General features: G+C 41.5%; 1 protein-coding gene across 3 annotated transcripts in view; it reads right to left on the reverse strand.

Moving 5' to 3' along the window:
- PROSER2 (proline and serine rich 2) overlaps positions 1-23,716 on the reverse strand; it is a 44,406-nt gene that overhangs the window by 8,483 nt on the left and 12,207 nt on the right. For all 3 annotated transcript variants that reach the window (XM_004425371.3, XM_087420830.1, XM_087420829.1), the window contains exon 2: positions 14,860-15,078. In XM_004425371.3, coding sequence (XP_004425428.1) covers positions 14,860-14,997 — 138 coding nt within the window. In that variant the 5' untranslated portion in view covers positions 14,998-15,078. The remainder of the gene's footprint in view (positions 1-14,859; positions 15,079-23,716) is intronic.

Genomic DNA, 23,716 nt, shown 5'->3' on the forward strand with positions numbered 1-23,716 from the left:
AGGATGTCAGCTGTGCAGTGAACAACCTGTCTAGTTCACAGCAAGCCAGAGGGCTACACAGAACACAAAGCAAGCAAATAAAACCACAACAATTATTGACCCCAGGAAAAAACTAAAGTTAGGAGAGACAGCTTATATCTATGAGTCAATTCATCTTTGGCAATACACACACACACACACACATTAATTATATCAGTATTTATAGCAGCAAGAAAACAAGCAAAACAAGAAACAACCTCAAGTGTCCAACCATCAGGGTATGGTTAAACAAATCATGCACATTCACAGATGGAATATTATACAGCCATTTTAAATGGTGTTTTCAAAGAATATAACGCCAAGTGAAAAAAAGGCAGACAGAAAAATAGAGTTGTCTCGATTGGATTTAAATATATGCATATTTACTACATATACACATACAACAAATGCTGAAAGGATATACAGTCAAATGTCAATAGTGGGGAAAATGAAGACAAATGACAAAGAAACAGGAATGAGTTAAAAATTGTTGCCTCTGATGAGTAGGAAATGGGGGAGGGGTACATGGAAGACTAATGCTTTTCATAAATCTTATAAAACCATTTGACTCTACTATGAGCATGAACTTGGATAAAACAACAAAAAAAATGGCAGAAGCAATGGTGATTAAGAGCTCATCTACATGGTGCAGAGTGATGCTTTTCAGGCTCTGATCTCAGGAGTATTCAAATGCCCACCCACCCCCACGCACCCAACTCCCAGGCCATCACAGAGCCTGCAGTCTCCACCATGTTGGAGACTTTTCTTTAGTTTAAGGCATAGCATACATTTGTTTTGGTAGGATTAACACAAGAATACATGCAAATTGCTCAAACTATCCTGGCTATATTAGCTTAATCCTGAGGAATGATGACTCAGGAAAAGGAGACTATCTCCAGCACGGGTTCAGTAAACAGATACAATGGAATATGGCTGGAGGGAGATACCGAGAGCATGGGTTAGGTAAGCAGATGGAACAGAGCACCGATAGGGAGAACAAGCAATAGATATTCATCGGATACAAACCTATATACAATTGCTGGGTCACAAGCTATAGGTGTGCTTTGGCAGATACAGCCAAACAGTTCTCAGAAGTGGCCAGACCAATTCACACGACCACTGGCAGGCTGCTGGTTCTCCAGCCCTGTATGACAGGTATATGCTGGTGTTGCATCTGATTTTCAATCCATTCCCAAGAAGACTAATGGTGTTGAGCATCTTTCTTTCATAGTAGTTAAATGGCCATTTAGAGATCCTTTTATGAAGCGCCTGTTCATGTCTTTTGCCTATTTTTCTAGCTAGTTGTCTTTAAAAAAATAATTTGTACGATTACACATACTAGATACAACTCTTCTGTTGGATATATTTACTGCAAATATCTTCTACTCGCTGGCTTGCCTTTTCTCGCTCTTAATGGGGGTCTTTTGATGACTAGTCCTTAATTTTAACATAGTCCAATGTATCAATCTTTTCTTTCACGGTTAGAGTTTTGTGTGTCCTATTTAAGAAACCACTCCCTACTCCACGGTCATGAAGATATTCACCTATGTTTTATTCTAGAAGCATTCTTGTTTTTAACCTTCCATAGTTCGTGCTACAGTTCATCTGGAATGCACTTCTGTGTATGGTGTGATCTCAAGATTCATTGTTTTCTCGATAGATACCCAGTTGTTTCAGCACCATTCCTTGAAAAGACCATCCATCCTTCCTCCACTGCAGGTCTGCTTGGTTGTAAATCAGATGACAGTACCCATGTTGGTCTGTTTCTGGAATCTCTTTTCTGTTCGCTTGTCTACTTGTCCATTTGTACACCAATAAAATACTGTTTAATAATAACTTTATAATAAGTCTCGATATCTCGTAGTTTAAAGCCCTCCAGTTTTGCTGTTCTTTAAGTCTGTGCTAGCTTTTCTGGACTCTTTATTTCCATGTAAGTTTTAGTATCAGCTTGTCAGTTTCCACACACACATAAATACACACACACACCCCTGCTGGGACTTTCATTGGGACTGCACGGAAGTTCCTCCAATCGAGGACAACTGATGTTTTCCAATAGTTTTTCCATCCACAAATGTGGTGTACGCCTTCGTTTATTTAGATTAGTGGCTCTCAAAGGGTGGTCCCTCAACTTGCAGCAGCAGCAGCACCTGGGAACTTGTTAGAAATACAAATTCTTGGGCCCCACCTCAGATCTACTGAAGAAATTTAAGGGGCTGGCCCTTCAATCTGTGTTTTGACTCACATTCTGGATAATACTGACGCACTAAAGTTTGATATGCATTGATCTGGTTCTTTAATTTCTCTCAATAATATCTTGTAGTTTCCAGTGTAAGATTTTACACAGTTTTCGTTATATATCTTCTTAGGTATTTTATGTTTTTTGATGCTATTATAAATGGTGTCCCTTTTTAAATTTTCTAATTATTGCTGGTGTATAGACATACAAAGTATACTGATCTTATAATAAGTAAATTTAACACATTTGCTGCATAATTCTAACAGTTTATCTGTCGATTTTTTTCCATCTTCTACATATACAATGCTGTCTGCAAATGACAGATTTTTATTTCCTCCTTTCCATTCCTTATGCCGTTCCCTCATTTTTTCATTCTGCCTTACTGTACTGGCTGCTTCTCCAGTCAGCTGAATAGCAGTGGTATCTCTGTCTTGTTCCCAATATCAGGGAGAAAGCTTTCAACATTTCACCATTAAGTATAAAGTTTGCGGCAGGCTTTTTTTTTTTTTTTGAGGAAGATCAGCCCTGAGCTAACATCCGTGCTAATCCTCCTCTTTTCGCTGAGGAAGACCGGCTCCGAGCCAACATCCATTGCCAATCCTCCTCCTTTTTGTCCCCCAAAGCCCCAGTAGATAATTGCATGCCGCAGTTGCACATCCTTCTAGCCGCTGCATGCGGGACGCGGCCTCAGCATGGCAGGAGAAGCAGTGCGTTGGTGCGCACCGGGGATCCGAACCCCAGGGTGCCAGCAGCGGCGCGCACGCACTTAACCGCCAAGCCACGGGGCCGGCCCTGCGGCAGGCTTTTTAAAAAAATGAACTTTATCAGATTAAGAGAGTTTTCTTCTATTCCTAGTTTGCTATGTGTGTCTGTTTTTAAAATAACGAATGGGCTTTGAATTTCGTCAAATGCTTTTTCTTCATTTATTGCAGTAGTTCTTAGCTGGGGATGATTTTACCCTCCGTGGGGCATTTGGTGATGTCTGGAGACATTTTTGGTTGTCACAACTGGGTGGGTGCTACTAGCAACTAGTGGATAGAGGCCAGGAGTGGTGCTATATAAACACCCTAGAATGCACAGGACAACTCCCCACATAAAGAATTACCTGGCCCCAGATGTCAATAGTGCCCAGGCTGGGGAGAGATGATCATACACTTTTCTCCTTTATTCTGTTAATGAACTGAATTACAATGACTGCTTTTCAAATATTAAACCAACCTTGCATTCTTGGAATAAGCCAACTCGGTTGTGATGTTATTATCCTCTTTATACATTACTGAATTTGATTTCCTGATATTTTGCTTAGAATTTCTGCATCTATTTTCACAAGATAGATTGGCCTAGGATTTTCCTTTCATTGTAATCAGGTTTTATATACCTTTCTTTTTAAAATTTCAACTTTTGAAACAAGATGCCCTAAGATTTTAGTTCATAGCATATTTTTTTGTTCCACTTTTTCTGAGATTTGGGGTGGAGGGGAAAAGGAGGAACAGACTGATTTTAAGAATACTTTTGGGGCCGGCCCGGAGGTGCAGTGGTTAAATTTGCGCATTCCACTTCAGCAGCCCGGAGTTCGCCGGTTTGGATCCTGGGCACAGACCTACTCACCGCTCATCAACACATGCTGAGGTGGCTTCCCATATAGAAGAGCTACAACTCTACAACTATGATACACAACTATGCACTGGGGCTTTGGGGAGAAAAAAGAAAAAAAAAAGAATACTGTTTCTCCAGCTGAAATTAGAACAGTTTCATATTAATCAGATCTCTGTAATTTTATCAGTTTACACTTCTAGCAGTTGTACAGTCCCTGAGAAGTTCAATATTCCTCAATACTCCCTATAATAACAGGGTCAGTACAAGGGGCATTAGAAGGGTGGCAAGATACTATGAGGGAAAATGGGCACAAAGTATTCCTTTCATTGAGTGTTGAGCACTAGACCAAGGAAAAAAGGAATAGGTTAAAAACAAAAACAAACCCTAGTATTGTAATCTTAGCAGTCATCTATGTCTACAGAACATATGACTAAGGAATTTGCGCTTTATTCTGACAACTCTAGGGTCTGGCCCTCCCTACCTTTCAAATTTCACCTCCTACTACTCTCCCCTTTATCCTCTATTGCAGGGGTAGCAATTTTTTTCTGTAAAGGGCCAGATAGTAAATATTTTGGGCTTTGCAGGCTTTATGGTGGCAATTACTCAATTCTGTCAATATAGCGTGAAAGTTATAGACAGTATGTAAATGAACAAGCCTAGCTTTGTTACAATAAAACTTTATTTACAAAAACAGGGTGGAGGCCAGATTTGGTATACAGGCTGTAGTCTGCCAACTCTTGCTCTATAATCAAATCAAATCATTTCCTATTTCTTATACCTGTTTCTATGTCAGCAATGCCCATCTCCGCATAGCCACATCTACCTATCCTTCATGGTCCAATTTAAATGTCACCACACCTCCAGCCACTCCCATAGCATCTACTGAATCATACATTCAAATATTTGTGCATCTACTAAGCATCGAGCAATGTAAATACACAGTGTAAATAATGTTCCTGCTGTCTAGTTGACCATCTAATGAGGGCTTCAGACAATAAAATGGGCAATTACTTTAGAATGTGGAAATGGCTATGACAAGTTCACTCTGGAGTGTTACAGAAACATAGCATGGGTAACAATTCACACTTTTGGGGAAGAGGGTCTGATCTGGAAAAACTTTGGTGAGGAAATGATATATTATTCAATAATCTAAAAGAAGTGAGTCAGAGTTAAATAAAAAGGGACAAAGGATGGTTAGATATATATTTTGGAGAGATCATGTTGGCTATAGTGTGGGAAATATTGAATATGGGAAACAATTTAGACAAGAGTAAAAAGTCACTTAAACTAGAGTAGTGGTGATGGGAACAGAGAGAAGGAGATGGATTTGAGAGATATTTCAAAAGAAGAATCAACTCCTCATATAAAATTCTATTTTTTAGTAGTTGTTCATCGCCCATGCTTTTCACCTCTACTAGCCTTTACACTTAAAGGAAAAAGTCATGTCTGATATATTTGTAAACTATCCATAGAGCTTAGAGGTTGTCTCGTGTCCAGTAGGCAGTCACTGTAACCAAAATGTCAGTTGCCTCCTCACCATCTCTGCCTATTTTGGCCCTCTGACGACCAGAACCTGAAACTTTCATAAGAAACCCAGTGACACTATTCATTTTGCAATTTTTCTGGATTTTATTGAAGATTAGTGGGATTATCTGGAGGATCACAATATGTGGCGTAGAGCATTTTCGTCTCGTCCTTTCTCTGTATACCTTATTCTTGCTAGAATCCCGTCCCCCCTCACTCAGCACACACCACTTCCTAACTCTTATTGCTCCCCCAGGTTCACCCTAAGACATTTCCAGGTTCACCCTAAGACATTTCAAATTTTTCTTGTATCCATGCAGAGTAGTTTAGCTCAGTGATTCAACAAACAACCTTGCAAGTCTAAAATCATTCGGGCTCTTAGCATAACACAGATCCCTGTAGTTAATAATTATAACCATCACGGGTGTTAGGATGATGTGATAATGATAACAACCATAACCAAAATAAAGTCTTAACCACAACTATCTGTTGAATAAAAACTCTAGGAAAATAAATTAAGGCTCTCCACCCTCTTCCTCATACTGTGACCTTCCCAATTCATTGTTTCTATAGGGTTATTCACAGGTGTTTTAGAAATCTGCTTTAGTTAGGTTTAATAATTTCTCTTAGGTTGGATAGACAGTAGAATTAAATGGACAACTGGCCTGTAACAGACTTTCAGCTTAAGACACTGGCCAACTTCCCACATTACATGAGGGACAAAAATACGAATGGAGTATATAAACCCCACACATCTAATCCAACCTCAAAGCAAGAAGTCCCAACATAAGATTCCATTTGGAAAATAAGCTTAGAAAGGGAAGCTCCTACACAACCGTTTTATGTTCTGTGACTACTTGTAGGACTCACAGGCTGAAAGACGCAACACAGATCAATGGGTCCAGCTCCCTCATGTGAAGATGTGAAAACTAGGTTCAGAGGCAACGAAATGACTTTCCAAGGGTCGTACAACTATTCTGTGGAGGGGCCAAGACAAGAACACACTCGATGCGTGCTCTTGTTTTGTTCTACTCATTTCCCTTTCTCATCACACGCTGATCCAGGATCTGTGCTTGGACGCCTGCACAGGTCTTGTCCATCTTATCCAGGATGAACATCCTCAAGCTCAGATTTTCACTCAGTAAAATCCATTTTAGCCAGGCTGGTCAGCGATCAGAGTCTCAGGTCCTGGAAGACAGACTCCCGCATCCTCAACCTGTCCGAGGTCTCTCTCCAGGCTTAGAGGCTGGAGTACGCTCTAGGTAACTGGAAGGTACCACCAAGTGCCTTCTTTGTGATCAGCCTGGCCTTGAGCCCTGACCTAAGGGGCAGGGCCAGAATGCTGTGGCTCAGTCTGTTGCCTAATTCCCCAATCATGAAGCTGCCCTCCAAATGAGCCTGGACTCTGCTTGCCCCTGGGAGCGGAAAGAAGGCAGAAACAGACAAAACCCTGGTGCCAGGGCAGGAGAGCAGGGCATTCAGGGCCAGAAAAGCGGCACACAGCCCTGGTCCAAGAGAGTTCCTGTCTACTCCTCCCGTTCCCAGGAGATGCCCACACTGGTTCTCCCAGACAGGGATGTTAAAGAGGAAGACATGCGCCTTGGGGAAAAGGTAGAGCATGAGACACAAGGCAGCAAGAACAGGCAAATCTATAGAGCCCGGAAGCACAGGAGTGGATGCCCAGGGCAGAGGGAGCTGGAGGAAACGGGCAGTGACTGCTGATGGGCACAGGGTTTCTTCTGGTGTGATGAACATGTTCTAAGTTTGATTGTAATGATGGCTGCACAACTCTGAATCTACTAAAAATCATTGAATGGCATACCTTAAATGGGTAAACTGTACGGTATGTGAATTACATCTCAATGAAATTGTTATATATTAAAACAAAACAAAACAAAACAAAGAAACGACAAGCAGTGGCCTAGTGGCCCAAGTGGAGGAGGGAAGAAAGCCGGAGCCCTCACAGTGATGGTCTTTGCTTGACTGGTGGTGCTTCTGGAAGTGGGATTTGCTAACTTAGTTCCTAAGGAACTAAGAAGATGGGAAATGAGGATAAACAGAAACAGCAGCTTTCTTGGGCAGGGGTGAACCGGAGATAACCTAACTCTGTCCCCAGTATTTGGAAGGTGGTAGTAGGCTGGCAGCAGAAAAGTTTTGAAAAATGCCCTTTCTATAAATGGTGTTTTTAATGCACCAATTGGAGCTGTGAAGTAAAAGGAAGCTCTTTAAGTCTACGCATCTCCAGATGCTAAAAGAACTATCTAGAAAACCACACCTCACCCACTCTACTCCACCATGTTGACTTTAGGTAATATCTCCAAGTCTCCCAGGGAAATACCATTTTGCTTCAAGAATACGAAAGTACATACATTTCTACCCTAATGTGTGTATTATGATTGTGAAGAAATAATTTCTAAGGTATTCAATCCAGAAAATTCAAAACGCTAAATCTACTGAAGTAATTGTAATGTACACTGTACAAGTCTCCCACGAGGAGGAGGACAAATCCTGGTCTTGCTGATGTCTATCCACTCCTGCACAAAGATGACAGAAACAACGTCCATCTAGTCCCACTGGAGCTCCAAGAGGAACATCCAGATGAGCTGGATGACAACCTTTTACAATGAATGCCATGAACAGTTATGAAAGTCAACAATCCTAGATATGCCTACGGGAGTACAGATCTGGGGCAGGAGTTTTGTTCTGGGGGAAATGGTAGAAAAACCTTTGGTTGGTTGAACAAAAAAGTTGAGAAGGCTTAAAATACTCACACTAAAATAACCCCTACCTAAACAACAGCTGAATTAATTCAGTCTTAGGCTTTTTTCTTTTGTTTTTTTTTTCCTTTTAAACAAAGAAATTTGGTTTAATTGCAGACTAAGACAATGGTGGCAACTCCTTGTGAGGGAGGAAAAAAGAACCAGCAGAACATATCTCTACTCTAGACAAAAAAAAAAAAAAAAATCATAGAGAAGATTATGGGGCTGGCCCAGTGGTGTAGTGGGTGAGTTTGCGCATTCTGCCGCTTCAGCAGCCCGGAGTTCGCCAGTTCGGATCCTGGGTGTGGACCTACACACTGATCATCAAGCCATGCTGAGGCAGCGTACCACATAGAAGAATTAGAAGGCCCTACAACTAGGATATACAACTATGTACTGGTGCTTTGGGGAGAAAAAAAAGAAAGAGGAAGATTGGCAACAGATGTTAGCTCAGGGCCAATCTTCCCCAGGAAGAAAAAAAAAAGATTATGATGGCTAAAAAAATTCCTTGAGATGAGCTAATATCTCTTAACTACCAGCCTCCCAGGGAGGTAGCCTAGGGTATTGGTTTTGGCAGACTGTGATCTAATGTTCACATTTTCTTTTTATAGACACCAAAATGATCTCCCTGACACTTGAGTAAGGCTCTCTGGATTTAATATCCTAAGTTGATGAGGGAACCCCCTGAAGATGAAACAGAATAGGGGCAGCGAGAAGAAAATAAAAATCGGCCTCTTCATAGTTCCTTACATAGCTTTAAATGCCATGCTTACTTTGGCAACCTCATAAGAGAGACCATAACTGCACATGCATTTCCCACAGTTTCAGTATAAGGGTTTAATTATGGTTATTTCTAACTAGTCACTGTTGTAATTTTTCACTATGGCGAATTTAAACCTGTACTTGTGGCAGGAAAGAGATACAAAGCAACCAGTGAGCGATGAGATATGTGTACAGTTTTGATTACAGATCTGGGGAATAAGGCTTCGAAGGATTACAGTGGGGCTGCCGTAAACCCCTTTGAACTGGCAACATGATGAAGAGATCTTGACTAAGATGGAAACGCCTTAAGTGCATGACATCATACATGCTCCTAGACCCCTCATAAGCTGTGTCACATGTCCTAGAGCTTCTCATGGCTGTCTTGCCACAAAATTGTGAGTTCCTGAAAAGATTAAAACCACATTTTATTCCATCATCTATCAAGTCTTGGATGTAGTAGGCATTTCCGAAATGTTTACTGAAGTGAACTTTATACAAGCTATTTAGCTTTGTCTTAAAATCGCTGTTTTGACCAGGAAGTTTTTGGTTCTGTCCGGGTAGGGAGCGGGAACTGAAAGGAGGCTGGGAATGCTACTGATCGGTCTGCGTCTCCTGTCCACTCCTCTGTGCTGTTTCCCCTCCTTGAAGACATGTAGCAACCAGTGGGCCAGATTTCCGGTCTACGTCTTAGACTTCACTCTAACCCAGCCACGAAGACAATTTCACCACTGCCTTCTCATTCCATGACCAATGGGCGGGGCCCAACGACATCAAACGCTTTGGAGGAGGACGGGCTCATCAGGAACTGACAACTGCTCTCTGGTCACAGACTCATTCTGTGACTTCAGGGCCACGACATTTGCCAGCTGAGGGGGACGGAGGGTCTCAAGACAGTTCACTGAATATTAAATCTCTGAAAACTCAATACTGTATTTGGACCATTGTTTTTGCCCAAGTTAGAGATAAAAATGAATTGGAAGTATGTTTGGGGATTCGGGATGTTTCTAATCCACCCTCAGAGAAGCACATATATTATTAAATTCCTTAAGAACAATGGGTATTAAGAGCTTCCCGCTCTTTTCAACTAGCCAAGTCATACTCTTTCCTAGAGGGAGCTCCAGGATGCCTACAGTGCAGAGCAGACTTCAGGGCCACATTCAGAACAGGAACCTACGAATACTGGCCATGGCACCCAGGGTCCTTTAGGAGATACGTGTTGGCGATACTAGCCTTAGAGGCTAAGAATAGAGGTGACCTTACACCCAAAGCTTCCTTTGTCGACTTAAAGAGCTATCATTTATGAATGTCTCTAAATCCTTCTTGAACATTTTACTTTGAATCCACATCACCTCTCAAGGTAGTAAGTTCCAGAACCACACTACCAACTTTGTCAGGACATGCTGCCTTGGATTGTATTAAAGCTGTCCTTCTCAAATTTCAAAGGAAAAAACACATTCAGAAGATGTCGTCTTAGTCAAGTATTTCAGGATTTGGGCAATTTGTTCTCATTCTAGCCATACTTTTCATTAGAAAATGTTCAGGGGAAGAATTCCTTACAAGAAAAACAAAATACGTGTACAAACACAACTAGCCTTTTGAGTGACAGAGACTTTACAGGCTTTGCCCTCTGAGAACAGCCTTGGTCGTAAAGGCGGCCATCTGGGTAGCCGTAACAATCCTATTTACGAGCTATTTTAATTTTTAACTTGCAGTGGCTCAGGAGAAAAGTTTCTAAAGAGCAAAGATCCAGGCAACCTGTGACTAGCGTTTAAAAACTTTAGGACACTCTCGTTTAACATCAAGTATTACTGTTTTATCTTCTTTTTAAAATAACCTTTGCTTAAAAGAAATACCTCTATAAATAGGAACTAGGTTATCTTTTTCTTAAAGAGCCCTCCAAGAGGTGCATTTAATACCATACAATTTGGAGGCCTAAAAAGATTACTGACTAATCTTTTGTGAGGTCAAGGATTAAAGGGCAGGGAGTGGAGAAACTCCTATGGTTGATTCTCACTCTGAAGAGATAGGTCATAAAAAGACCTGATGACTCGGGATAAAAACATATAGCTCCTCTCCAAATAGAGAGTCCCCGAAAGTAGAGTATGAGGGTAACAAATTTAAAAAAAGTTTACAAATTTTGTAACACTGTCAAGAGCTCACTGCTTCAAGGGGACCCGGCTGCTAATATAGCGGTTTGTAAAAGCCACGTGTTGCTCGGTTGTTTAGACAACTTTAGTTGCCGTTTAAAATTAAATGCCAGATTTTCTCCGTGTGCCAGTTCCATCGAAGGAAAACAGACAACCGTGAAATAATAACAGATGACAGCTAACGTTGGCTCAGTGGTTTTCCATAAGGAAAATGCTTAAAAACAGTCACAGGTCTAAGTAGAAGGTACTGGAATGTGTCCCCCATCAGACAGTGAGAAATAGATATCTGGTGGTGTATGTGGCAGAATTACACAATCAAACACATATCATAAGAATGTAAATTAAATATAAGCTTCATAAAAGCTGAATCTGTAATGTTGTTCCCACTACTGTCCTCCACACAACGATGGATAGACAGCTGAATCAAACACATCACAGTATCACTTTACGATTTTACCAGACAGAAAGGAAATGTAGAGGACAGGCGTTCTTTAATTTAAATTCAAACTGATGCCCCACAGTAACACTGGCAGAATTAAGAAATTTGTGAGATACTGGGTGGAAGGAGTGTTTTCCTTTTACCGTCTCATCGTTAGTGGTCAAAGAAAAAAATTCAGAAGACTGCTGAGAAGAGACAGAGATATAAAAGGGAAAGAATGGATCCAAATGAGATGATGGTGGCAGGATGGAGCGGAATTGTGCTCAGCCTGGAAGCTAAGAGGGCATGAGAAAAAGAGAAGCTGGTATTGGTAAGCACTGACTGGATGCTGGGCATTTCATCTTTACAACCCTTGAGAAAGAATTATTATCCCACTCACCCCCCTTTTTAACTAATGAAGAAAATAACTAATGAAGGAAGTGATTAAATAACTTTCCCCAGGTTACAAAAGGAGGGAAATTTGAATTTGAACCCAGGCATGTCTCCAATACCCTTGTGTTTACTACTATTTTGAGCTGATTTTCAGGATACTGACTGATGAGTAAAGAAGAAAGCAACTTTAAAAATGCATAAGGATCTTTTTTTGGATTTAAGAAAAATTATAAATATCTTGGAGATTGTCCTTCTGGTCCCTACTCAACTCCACTGTAAAACCTATGCAGGCCAATACTGAAGGCTCAAAAATCCTCCACCACAGGCAGCTAAGAAGCATAATGCATTCTTGCTGCACCCACCTTGACCTCCTGATATTTATAAATGTAAGAGATTTATAGTCTTTCCCATCCTTGAACCTAATGATATTTCTAACATCTTATATTACAAAAAAATACGTCCATGCTAAAAAGTTTTATAAGAAGCCATTTCTCTTTGTGACTCGAGCTGAAACTCAATAGGCCTTCCTTCATACAAGAGCTGTTGTCTCTGAAGATGCATTCCTGTGTGTGACATCTTGAAAAAGAGTCACCATGCAGCACAGTCTCCAAATGCCAGGTGACAGACCTTCCTATCCCATCTGCCTATAAGTACATTCCAGCAAGAGTTGTATTTTACATGGCAGTATCTTGTAAATTCCCTGAATTCATTTGATAGACTTGCTTCTTCTAGTTAAGATATCTTGCAGGTACTCTGGCGGCTTCGATCCCTCCAAGGGGCTTCTTTTCATTTTCTCCTAAACCTTCATGGTAGTCAGTGTGATGGACCAGCCAGACCCCCCGCTGGGAATGAAGGACCTATTCTCCCACCTGTTGGGAATGCTGCTGGAAGATGGCCCTCAGCTGTCATCCTCTTCGGGGATTGTCTTGAGCTGAAAGAAACTGACTCTTCAAGGTCAGGCCTCCTTCCAGGGACGTCCTGCATCCAATGGCTGATCACTGAGTGGGTATAAGGCTCCACTCTCAACCCAGTGTGGGACAACTTCAGGGCTGTCCCAGCTCCAGAGTTTCCTCAGGAGCAGCTAAGGCCTTCGTTGGATCTACGTCACAGCTCAACTTCTCTCTCCGCCCAATCCTGCTTCCTCTTCCTTCCAGATGTGGATCCCAGGAACACTCCTAATGAGGCTCCTTCACTCTAACCTCCTGACCTCCATCTCAGAGTCTGCTGCCTGGGGAAGCAAATCTGCAACAACCTGTTCTGTCATAATGGGTCCCAATCCTAGAACGTCAGCTCACTGCTGTGTCCTTAACTTCTAGAACAGCGCTTCAGCACATGAGCAAATGGATAAATCACACACATAAACGAGTATAGGGCACTCAGTTAACCACCCCTCCAGGGACAAGTCTGTAGAGACCAATCAAGTCCTATTTGTCTTGGGAGCATATGAGCCTGAGCTGCCACAGAGGATTTGGTAAAAGCGGGCATTAACTGGTTAGTATGGACCCTCTAGGACCAGAACGGAGATACAAAGTAGCAAGTTTCCTTCCCCAAATTCAAAGCACTTGTCATACTTGGGATCATGGTCTGTCCCAGGAGGAGACGGAGAAGGTATTATTTCAGTTCTCTATCAATAGAGGCCATGGTGCAAAGGACGTTAAGAGATTTGCCTCAAGTTGAACAAGAAAACAAATGTGAAAGGCAAGAAGAGAATTCAAATACCCTGACTCCTAATGCACTACACCCTCATCTGATGAATACCTCAATTTTAGTCCATCACCACATGCACAAGGTCGCCTTTAGACTGTACTGAAGTTAGCCAGATCAAGTTTAGAAATACTCCTCTATATCAGAGCAGCACTGCTTCCTAACAATGCCTTGGAGAATATACTCCACTAAGTTACTGGAGTATTAATCTATACATCTTTTCTACATATTCTTTTAACATGTCTTTTAATGTTTTTTTAATTAAAAAATTAGTCCCAAATTCTCCATTCTTAAGGATTTGTAGGTTCTCCGATATTCAGAGAGTAATCTGAAATATATTTTTCTTTTGGTGACTCAATCAAATACTATTTATTACATACTACCATGGTGGTTTAAAAAAAGAAAATATGCAAGTACTAGGAGTCTATAAAATTCTTTCATTACTATTAACTGCCCTCTATACCATATATATCTTTCTCATATTCAGTGTAATTGGGGTTAATTTTAGGGCTCAGTGTATCTGAAGGAAATTCGTGCTCCCATTAGCAGTTGGACTAAGATAAACAATAGATCATATTAGGGAGGCCCAAAGTTAATTCTCTCCTGTCCTTCCCTCTGTGAATAGAAAGGTCTCAATCCTGAAAGATGGGTATCCTGAAATGCAAAGAAGGCAAAAAGGTCATCTTTTAACTCTAGACTCTTCTAGAGTTAGTGTAGAGAGTCTACACTCTTTTAACTAAAGACTCTTTTTGTAAAAGTTCGAAAACCTTGTTGATGCTATGGAAGGGTCTGGATTCTGAGAGAAAGGGATACAAAAGCATTTATATTTGTAAAGGAGTTAAAAATCTGTGTTAAAGTGAATTTGTTTTTACCCTGGAAGGAAGAGGTGTACTAGGGTTCTCTTTTCGCCACACCTTCACCGACACTTGTTATCTCTTGTTTTTTTGTAATAGCCACTGTAACAGGTATGAGGTGATATTTCATTATGATTTTGATTTAAACTGACAGGCAGCAGTGTCCCTGCCTGGGTCTGTTACCTTTGGGCTTGGTCCTCTCTGCGTCTGAGCAGCCAAGTTATTGGCTACAGTGAGAGACTCGCTTCACTGCTGAGGGTAATGCTCTGTTATTTGTGCAAAATTTAAGGTGATTAAAAATGAAACGCCACTTCACAAAGCAAGTATTCCAAAACAGCAAGCTAGTCAACCCAAAAGGATTTTATAAGATATTCCTTAAAGGGGAGGGAGTTGGGGCAAAATCAGCCAATGGAAACACACGCAAGCATCAAAGAAAACCATCACTCACCAAAGTGAAACTTCTGGAGCGCGAACTGCTACTTCGGCTCTCCAAACTGCCCCCTCTGCTCAGGTCGCTGAGCCCGCAGCTGGGTGACAAGTCAGAGTCCATCTCCGAAGAGTCTGCTTTCTGGTGGTATATCGGCATCCCCACAGAGACCTCGGCCGCCGGCGTGATCACAGGAAGTGGGGAAGGGGCCAGGCTCCCATTCCAAAGTCGTGGATTACTCTAGAGAAATCAAGCACAGAGTGACAAGTGAGACCAGGCTGTAAATGCCTTATCTCCCCAAAACGAAAGGCTGAGCATGAGTCAGAGTCATCTAGATTCACAGCCCTGACCACTAAGACCAAGATAATTAGGACCCCTAAGTCAACTGTTTGGTGATGCTCATTTCCATTTCTCTTTTATATCCTTCTCCATTATGAAGACGTAAGAATTATTTCTGAGGAAAGATGGATGTACTAAAAATTACTTTGGTGCTGGAAATTTGGTAGAATAATGTTTTGGCACTTTCCTTTGCACTTAGAGTCTGTATTTTCACACTGAGACTCAGGCTTTCCCTGCACTGTTTATTAATCCCAGTCTTTTCTGCCTCAGACACCACAAAATTATGGTTCCTTTTGCAGCGTCATTACATTTCAGAGTTGAGGTGAAGTGACAAGAGCTAATAAATTACTAATGGAGGTTTGGTTGACGTCTCCAAGATTCTAGACTCTTTGGAAGCTGGGATGCTACTGCAATTTCTACATAAAATACTAGGGCACCATAAGTCAATACTATGCGGAAGTTCATGTTTTTACTTCAGGAACAAAGACGTTGAAATTGTCCCCTTATAAGCCCCTTAGTTTCATACAGTCCTCTGACTCTTTTATTAGGAAATTCAGCTCAGTCCCAGAACAACAGACAATTGAGTTTAACAAAACCTTCTAGAAGACCAAAGAAGACTAATAGGGAATAAGGGCATAAGCCTCCTGTTGATTACATAAGACCTGCTATTATGGCAAGTGAAGGATAGATGCTCACATCCTTCCTAAACTGAAAATGTGGCCAGGTAGCTTTATGAGCCCCTTTAAGAATACTGAGGGGCACATGAGCTAAAATAACCATAGTTATTTTAGGGTATCTGTGTGTATACAATGCCCCCATTTGGGGTGTGTATATTAATTTTTAATAGAAATATGACCATTTGTGGAAAAAGCCCAACCAGTAAACCACTGTTCCCAGGAAAGAGGGGGATGTGGGGTTGTAAGTCTTCCCCCTACACAAGAATGAGAAGAAAGATGGGGCAGTGAAATACTGACTCTCCCCTACACAGTGCAGGGACCCCGTGGGCCTGCCCCGTCGGCGGGAAAGGATTTGGAATTCTGCTACAGGTCTGCGCGGTCAGAGCAGCACTGAGGCCCCGACAGTGTGGTCGGAGGGCAGTAATTTACCCTACCGTTCGAGAGTACACCTTTTCCTTGTGCTTCTATAATTTTAAAAGCTACTCTGACCTGTAAAACTATAGTATTTAGACTTTTACAAATTATTATCTTGAAAGAATATGAGAAAGCTAATCAGAATTCTCCAGAAAGCAGAAGTTGCAGGGGAGAAAGTGAAAACCTTGGTTCAATATCCTTCACAGGATCTAGCCGTCAGTCTTTGATCTCTTAAGGAATTGAGAACTAGGGGCTCCTTAGTCCTGGTTCCCTAGGAACTAAAAAATACAGAAGTCCATGGGAGGCCCACTGTGGCGGGAGCAAAGTTTTCTGAAGAGGAAGGGCAAGGAAGCAGCCTTCTTCTCTGGTCTGCCCTGGAAAGGGAATACAATGAAATAAAGAGCATGAGACCAGGAGAGGCAGGTTTGACAGTAGTGACCACAGCTATGAGTCCAGGAAGGTAGCCCCACCCCACCAGATGAAGACACTGACATCTACCAAGGAAGTAGAAGCGGCACTAAGAAGTCACCACAAGCCTAATGCTACAGGAGCAGGAACAGGCGCTCATTTTCTGTTTATTCTCTTACATTTCCTGTGTTTATTTCTCATTATTCACTAGCAATAGCCTTTTCTGGTAAAGTCTAGTTTACCAGTTGAGTAAAGAGAACAAGGAGAAGGTCACAACTGATGTACAGTCTTAGTAAATCCACATCTGCCGGGATGGCTGGTCAGGACAGCAGCTCTCTGGGTTGAAGATCCTGGTGGATCTGGTGGGGCTGTGGTAGTCAGGCAAGTGAACCCCCTGAACTGAGTACACTGGAGAAGAAGTACTCCAGTAGAGAGGAAGGAAGCTCCTCTTCTTCATCTTCCCCTGTACATTCCAGAAAGACCTAGAATGACCTAGATGGTATGCATAAAGCCCTCCTTCCACCATTGCCTCACTCCAGCTAAGTTCCAGATCACCAGAGTCAGGTCAACAGAGCAGCCCAAGTAACTAGGTCTTTCCATCATTCGCCAAACCCCAAAGCTGAATTATGCTCGTCAAAGACCCATCCACAGGCACAGTGGCTTTCAGCTTCGTCACACCAACAGAGCTTTGGAGACATCTTTGACTCCTCCCTCTTCCCACCACTCACAATCAACCAGCTGCCAGCCCTGCGGATCTTCCTGCGCAACGTCAGTTGTGTCCACTTCCATTCTAGTCTCACTCCCCAGTTCAGGACCATTTTACCCCCTGCCCACATTACTGCAGCAGCCACCTAACTCTTCCATTCTCCTCTGGACTTCTGCTGTATTCTTCTGCTGGATTAATCTTGAAACACCACTTTGACGCCACCACTGTCCTAAAAGCAATCAACTTTAACCCACTCTCCAGAGGCTTCAGAATCCAAGTTTCATCCTATCAACCAACATTTGCTTCAATTTGAGCCCCCTCCTTTCTAGCCTAAGCATATTCTTTTCATGTTTACTGTTCTCCTACTTCACACTGAGCAGATTCTAGGTATTAGGGAAAGACAGAGGAGTAAGAGTAATCTCTTTCACAGAGGAACTTGATCTAGGCACCAGATCTCAACCCACCCATGAATCAGAAACTCTCTGGACTCAGACCCAGACCTACTGAATACATCTCTGCGGGTAAAGCCTGAGCATGTATTTTTTTACAAGTTCCACAAGTAGGGGCCAGCCCGGTGGTGTAGTGGTTAAGTTTGACGCACTCCACGTCGGCGGCCCGGGTTCGGTTCTCAGGCACAGACCTACACCACTCGTCAGCCATGCTGTGGCTGTGACCCACATACAAAATGGAGGAAGACTGGCACAGATATTAGCTCAGGGCTAATCTTCCTCAAGCAAAAAAAAAAAATTAAAAAAAAAAAGTTGCACTTCTGCCATGTAGCACCAACTCTAATGGAAAATGGATTTGCAGACTGTGTTCCATGCTGTTTCAGGAAAGATGGGAGCACAGAGGAAGGTGGGCCAATGTGCCTGGGAGGGTTCAGAGACTTCACGGAAAAGCTACAGCTAAGCCAAGCCCTAAGAGATGTTTAAGATTTAAGGAGACTGCTGGTTAAACTGTGATGGGCATTCCCAGTGGAGAAAAAGAATAAGCGAAGATAGGGAAGCACACGGCCTGTCTGAAAGTGGTGAATGGCGAGGGAAGAGCAGGGGACTTAGCAGAGCACAGTACAAAACGGGTGGGAGAGGGGCAGAGAGAAGCGCAAATAGAGGGAGACGGCGAAGAGGCCCAGAGCCAAGAGGCTCTGAACTGTGAACCTCACCCGCAGGGCACCGGGAGCCAAGGACGGCTTCTACCCAGGGGGGTGACACAATCACATTTGTGTAGAAAGATAACTCTGGCAACAGTTGGATGGCAGAGAGAACCAGGGGAAGTACTTAGAAGCAACTGGGATAACTGAATACCACGTGCTGTTTAAAGGAAGAATGGGGCAGCTCAGCAATCTCCAAGACGCATGGGGTGTGTGGACAGAGCAGGGGAAGGAACAGAGTTTAGTATACTTCCACCTGTCCAGGGAAACAAGGGAGGAAATAGACATGTTTATGCTTTTATGTGCAGAGAATCTCTCTAGAAGGATACACAAGAAAAATGCTAACAATGGCCGCCTCGGGGGAGGGAAGAGATGGATGGGAAGGAGACTAGGGTGGGAGGTCACACTTTACCAGAGGATCTTTTCTATCTTTCGAATGCCGCACATCTCCACTATTCCATAAATAATCTATTTAAAGAGTAATAAAAGCAGTCACCAAGTTACTTTAACGGTTCACATAAGAGATGATAGAGTTGAAAACCCCTGTGGCTGGAAGGTTAGAACTGGAATGATGCTAGAGATTAAGGAGAAAGAATCCATGAAATTTTGCCCTAACAGTCAGGGCAAGAGAGTATTTCAAGAATGAAAGAGAGGTTGACGGTGGCCACAGAAAGGTGAAACAGAATAACGACTGAAAACCATCCCTGGAATTCGTCGACATGGCTGACCTTATAAATAAGGATCGGTGGAGAGACTGGCTGGGAAGGGAATGGGAGTGGGGGAGGTGGACGGTGAGGGCTTTAGAATGTGGGTTGTGACAGGAAAGAGACAGAGGAGGCAGCAGCTACAGAGGACAACAGGGCTGAAGAAAGGCTTTTTGAGTGATTTTTTGATTTTGTTGCCTTATTTTGTTTTGTTTTTAAGAGTAGGAAAGCTTGAGCCTACTAATTAGCTAAGGGGAAGAGCAGGAGAGAAGAGAAGGTAACAAACCCACAGAGAAAACTTTCTTTCTAGCACTCTGGGGACTGGACCGCCTGGCTGGCCGTGCTGCTGAGATAAAATATGATCTTTTTAGATGCTGGATAAAATCTGAAAAATATCGTTGTCTCCTCTCTCTTCCAAGGACTGGCAGAAGGAAACTGTACCATCATAAAAAATGACCAGGGTAATTTGAAAAAGAACCAAATGGAACTTTTTAAAAAGAAAAATTTAATAACAACTAAAAAACTTAGTGAATGGGATAAACAGAAGATTAAATTCAGCTGACGGGAGAAGGAAGGAAGGAAAACAGATCTGCAGAAATCTGTTATTTATCCAGAATGTAGCACAGAGACAGATGTGAAAAATCTGAAAGACGGGCTCAGGACAGAGCACAGAGTGAAAAGGCTTATGTTTATGTTTGTGGTTTATGTTTAACCAGAGTTCCAGAGGGGAGGAGAAATAATGAGGCAGAAGTAATGTTTAAAGAGATAATGGCTGAGAATTTTCCAGAATCGATGAAAGATACTCTACGGGACATTTTGGGTTTGACAGATCCCCCCTCCCGAAGATCCAGTCTCCATCCTTTCCAGCCAACTCTCCTGCCTCAGCACGCAGGAGTATATCAAAGAGCACCCTTGCCTTCTGGCTTCTGGCTGAGATCAGCCAATGGGAGACACCAGCAGGAGAGTCAGGCTGCCAGCTCGCTCCTGCCAGGCCCCTCAAGGGCGGTTTGTCCTTCTACCTGGGAACATGGCCTCCGTTGAGCAGCTCTCTTCACACAGCTACTCTCTCATACAACAGAGAACTAAATTTCAGAATTTAGTGTTTTGAAAACACTAATAAAATTGACAAACGTTTGGTAGAACTAATCAAGAAAAGAACCAGACAAACAATATCACAATGAAAAGGGGAACATAATGACAGTTGCCACAGATATCGAAAAGAGGATATTATGAACAACTTTATGCCAGTAAATTTGAAAACACAGATGAAATGGACAAATTCCTAAAATATTCAAGAATAAAAGAAAAAAATGTGAATCGTCATATAACCATTGAAGAAAATGGATCAGCTGATAAAAATTTTCTAAGACTGAAAACAGCAGATCTGGAAAGTTTTGCCAGAGAGTTCTATCAAGCATTCAAGAAATAAATAACTCCAAGCCTATACAAGCTTTCCCAGAGAAGAGAACAAGAAACAAACTCATCTCATTTTGAGGCTGTTAAAACCTTGACATTAAAACCCAAACAATGTATGAGAAAGAAAAAATTACAGGTCAGTTTCATTCATAAACACAGATGCAAAAAGTCCTAAACAAAATGATGAGTAAGCTGGGTGTGGAAAACAACTAATGACCAAGAGGAGTTAATCCCAAGAATGTAAGGTTGGCATAACATTAATTTTCCAATATAAAGTAGCACATTAATAGGTTAAAGGAGAAGTCATATGCTCATCTCAATAGGTGACAAAAAGGCATTCGATGAATTTAATATTAAGCATAATTTTTTAAAAACTTCACAAATTATGAGGGGAGAACATGCTTGAGAACATGCTTAACCCGATAAAAAAATATCCACAAAAAATGGTAGCAAACATCATATTTAATAGCAAAACATTAAAACCATTCCCATTATCACCACTCCTATTCTACACTGTATTTTTAAGTCCTAACTCACATAGACGGCAAGGAAAAAAAATCTACAAGGATTGAAATGGAAGAAACAAAAATGTCATTATTCACAGATAATTACGGTCTTTACAGAAAACTCCAAAGAACCTCATAAATTATTAGAATCAAAAAGAGTTTAACAAAGTCACTGGATATAAATCAATATAAAAAAATCAATTTCTATATACTAGCCACAAACAATAACTAAAAAAGATACCATTAAAAATAGCATAAAATAGGGGCCGGCCCCGTGGCGTAGTGGTTAAGTTCACAGGCTCCACCTCGGCGGCCCAGGGTTTGCGGGTTTGGATTCCATGTGTGGACCTATGTACCGCTTACCAAGCCATGCTGTGGCAGGCATCCCACATATAAAGTAGAGGAAGATCGGCACGGACGTTAGCCCAGGGCCAATCTTCCTCAGCAAAAAGAGGAGGATTGGCAACAGATGTTAGCTCAGGGCGAATCTTCTTCACCCCCCCACCAAAAAAAGCACAAAATATATATGCATACATGTATGTATTTATTATTTTACTTAGAAATATATTTAACAAAAAATGTGCAAACTTTTATGGAAGAAGATAATAAAATGTTATTGAAAATCAATAAAGAACTAAATAAAGAGACACCATGTTCAGGCCTAGAAGATTCAATATCATAAAGATAGCCAGTCTCCTAAAATTGAATTGCACGGAAGCTATAGATATGGGCTGCGCAACAGACTCTAGCTCCATGTGGTTATTGAAATTGAAATTAATTTAAATTAAATTAAAATAAAAGATTCCATTCCTCTGCTGTACTAGCCACATTTCAAGCATTAATTAATTAATTAATGGAAAACGTCCATGACCCTAGGAAGCTCTATTGGACAGTGCAGCTAATAGAGCAATCGAAATCACCAGAGGGTTGTTCTTGGAGAAATCCAACAGGCTGATTTTTTAATTTTTTAGGCATTAAAAAAAAGGAGAAAAAATGCATTAGGAAGAACAAAGGGCTATGAACAACCATGAGACTCCTAAAGAAGTTGGGGGAACTGGCCTCATCAGATTTCCAGAGTCGTTATAAAGTAACAGTAATTAAGGCACAAGGTAGTGGTACTAGAATAGACACACAGACCAATGAAACAAACTAGCAAGCCCAGAAACTGTTTGATATAAGTTGCAAATATTTTTTCTTAATTTGTAATCTGATTGGAAGAATTTTTTATTTTTATACAGTTGAATTCATCAATCTTTTTGTTTATGCCTTGTGGGTTTTGTGAACTTAGAAAGGCCTCTCCTATTCTAAGAATATAAATAAAATACCTCCCATATTTTCTACTTAGCATTTTTATGGTTTCACTTTTCCTATTTAAATATCTGATCCAACTTGAATTTATATAGTATAAAGTGTGAAGTCAAGACCTAATTCTCCACTCCCAAGCCAAGAAGGCTACCCAACTGCTCAAATGCCCAGTATTGAAAAATTCATCTTTTCCACTGTTTTGAAATACTAAATCTTATTTTATACTCAATGTGTATGTCTGAGGTACTATTTCTGAATTTCCTATCCTGCTCCATTGATCTTTCTATTCATTAGGACTCAAAACACACAAATCATAAGTAGAACATTTTAATGAATCTATCTACATAAAAATTATGGACACCATAGACAATGTTAACAGAAAAGTGGCTAGTAGAGATGTTTACTATGTCTAATAAAAGAAATTGATAGCTAGAATATATGAAAAACTTCTAAGTCTACAAGAAAGACAGGAAACTCATGAGAAAAAAAAAGGAACAAGGAATATGATTAGGCAGTTCACAAGAGAGGAACCCCAAGTGACTAAGAAGTACATGAGAGATGTTCAACCTTACCAGCCAACAAAAAAGTACAAGTTAAAACTACCATAAGACGTTATTTTATACCTACTCAATTGAAAAAAATTAGGTAATTAAAAAAACAGCAAGTATGAGCAAGAATGTGGGGAAACAGGAATCTTCATGCAGCACTCATTCTGCAGGGCAATCTGGCAGTACTTAGTGAAACTCAATGTATCCTGTGATCCAAAAACCCCACTCAGTAGCTCAGCGTACTCCAGAGAATTCTCTCCCAGATATATAAGGGAACACGTACAAGGATGGTTATCATAGTGCCACTTAGGAGAGTAGAGCTGGCGGCAATCTAGGCTCACCACCCACTATGAACTCCAAGAGTAAGTAAAAACGTGGTGAGGGGGCTGGCCCGGTGGTGTAGTGGTTAAGTTTGTGTGCTCTGCTTTGGCGGCCCAGGGTTCACAGGTTCGAATCCCGGGCACAGACCAATGCACCGCTCATCAAGCCATGCTGTGGCGGCATCCCACATACAAAAAATAGAGGAAGATGGGCATAGATGTTAGCTCAGAGCCAATCTTCCTCAGCAAAAAAAGAGGAAGACTGGCAATGGATGTTAGCTCAGGGCCAATCTTCCTCACCAAAAAAAAAAAAAAATAAAAACGTGAATGCTTTTACTGCAGAATACTGTGTACCAGTCAGAAGCAATCAACTGGACAATGGCAT

This window comes from Ceratotherium simum, chromosome 32 (assembly GCF_057802395.1).
Source record: "Ceratotherium simum simum isolate JZ-2026a chromosome 32, ASM5780239v1, whole genome shotgun sequence".
Lineage (NCBI taxonomy): Eukaryota > Metazoa > Chordata > Mammalia > Perissodactyla > Rhinocerotidae > Ceratotherium > Ceratotherium simum.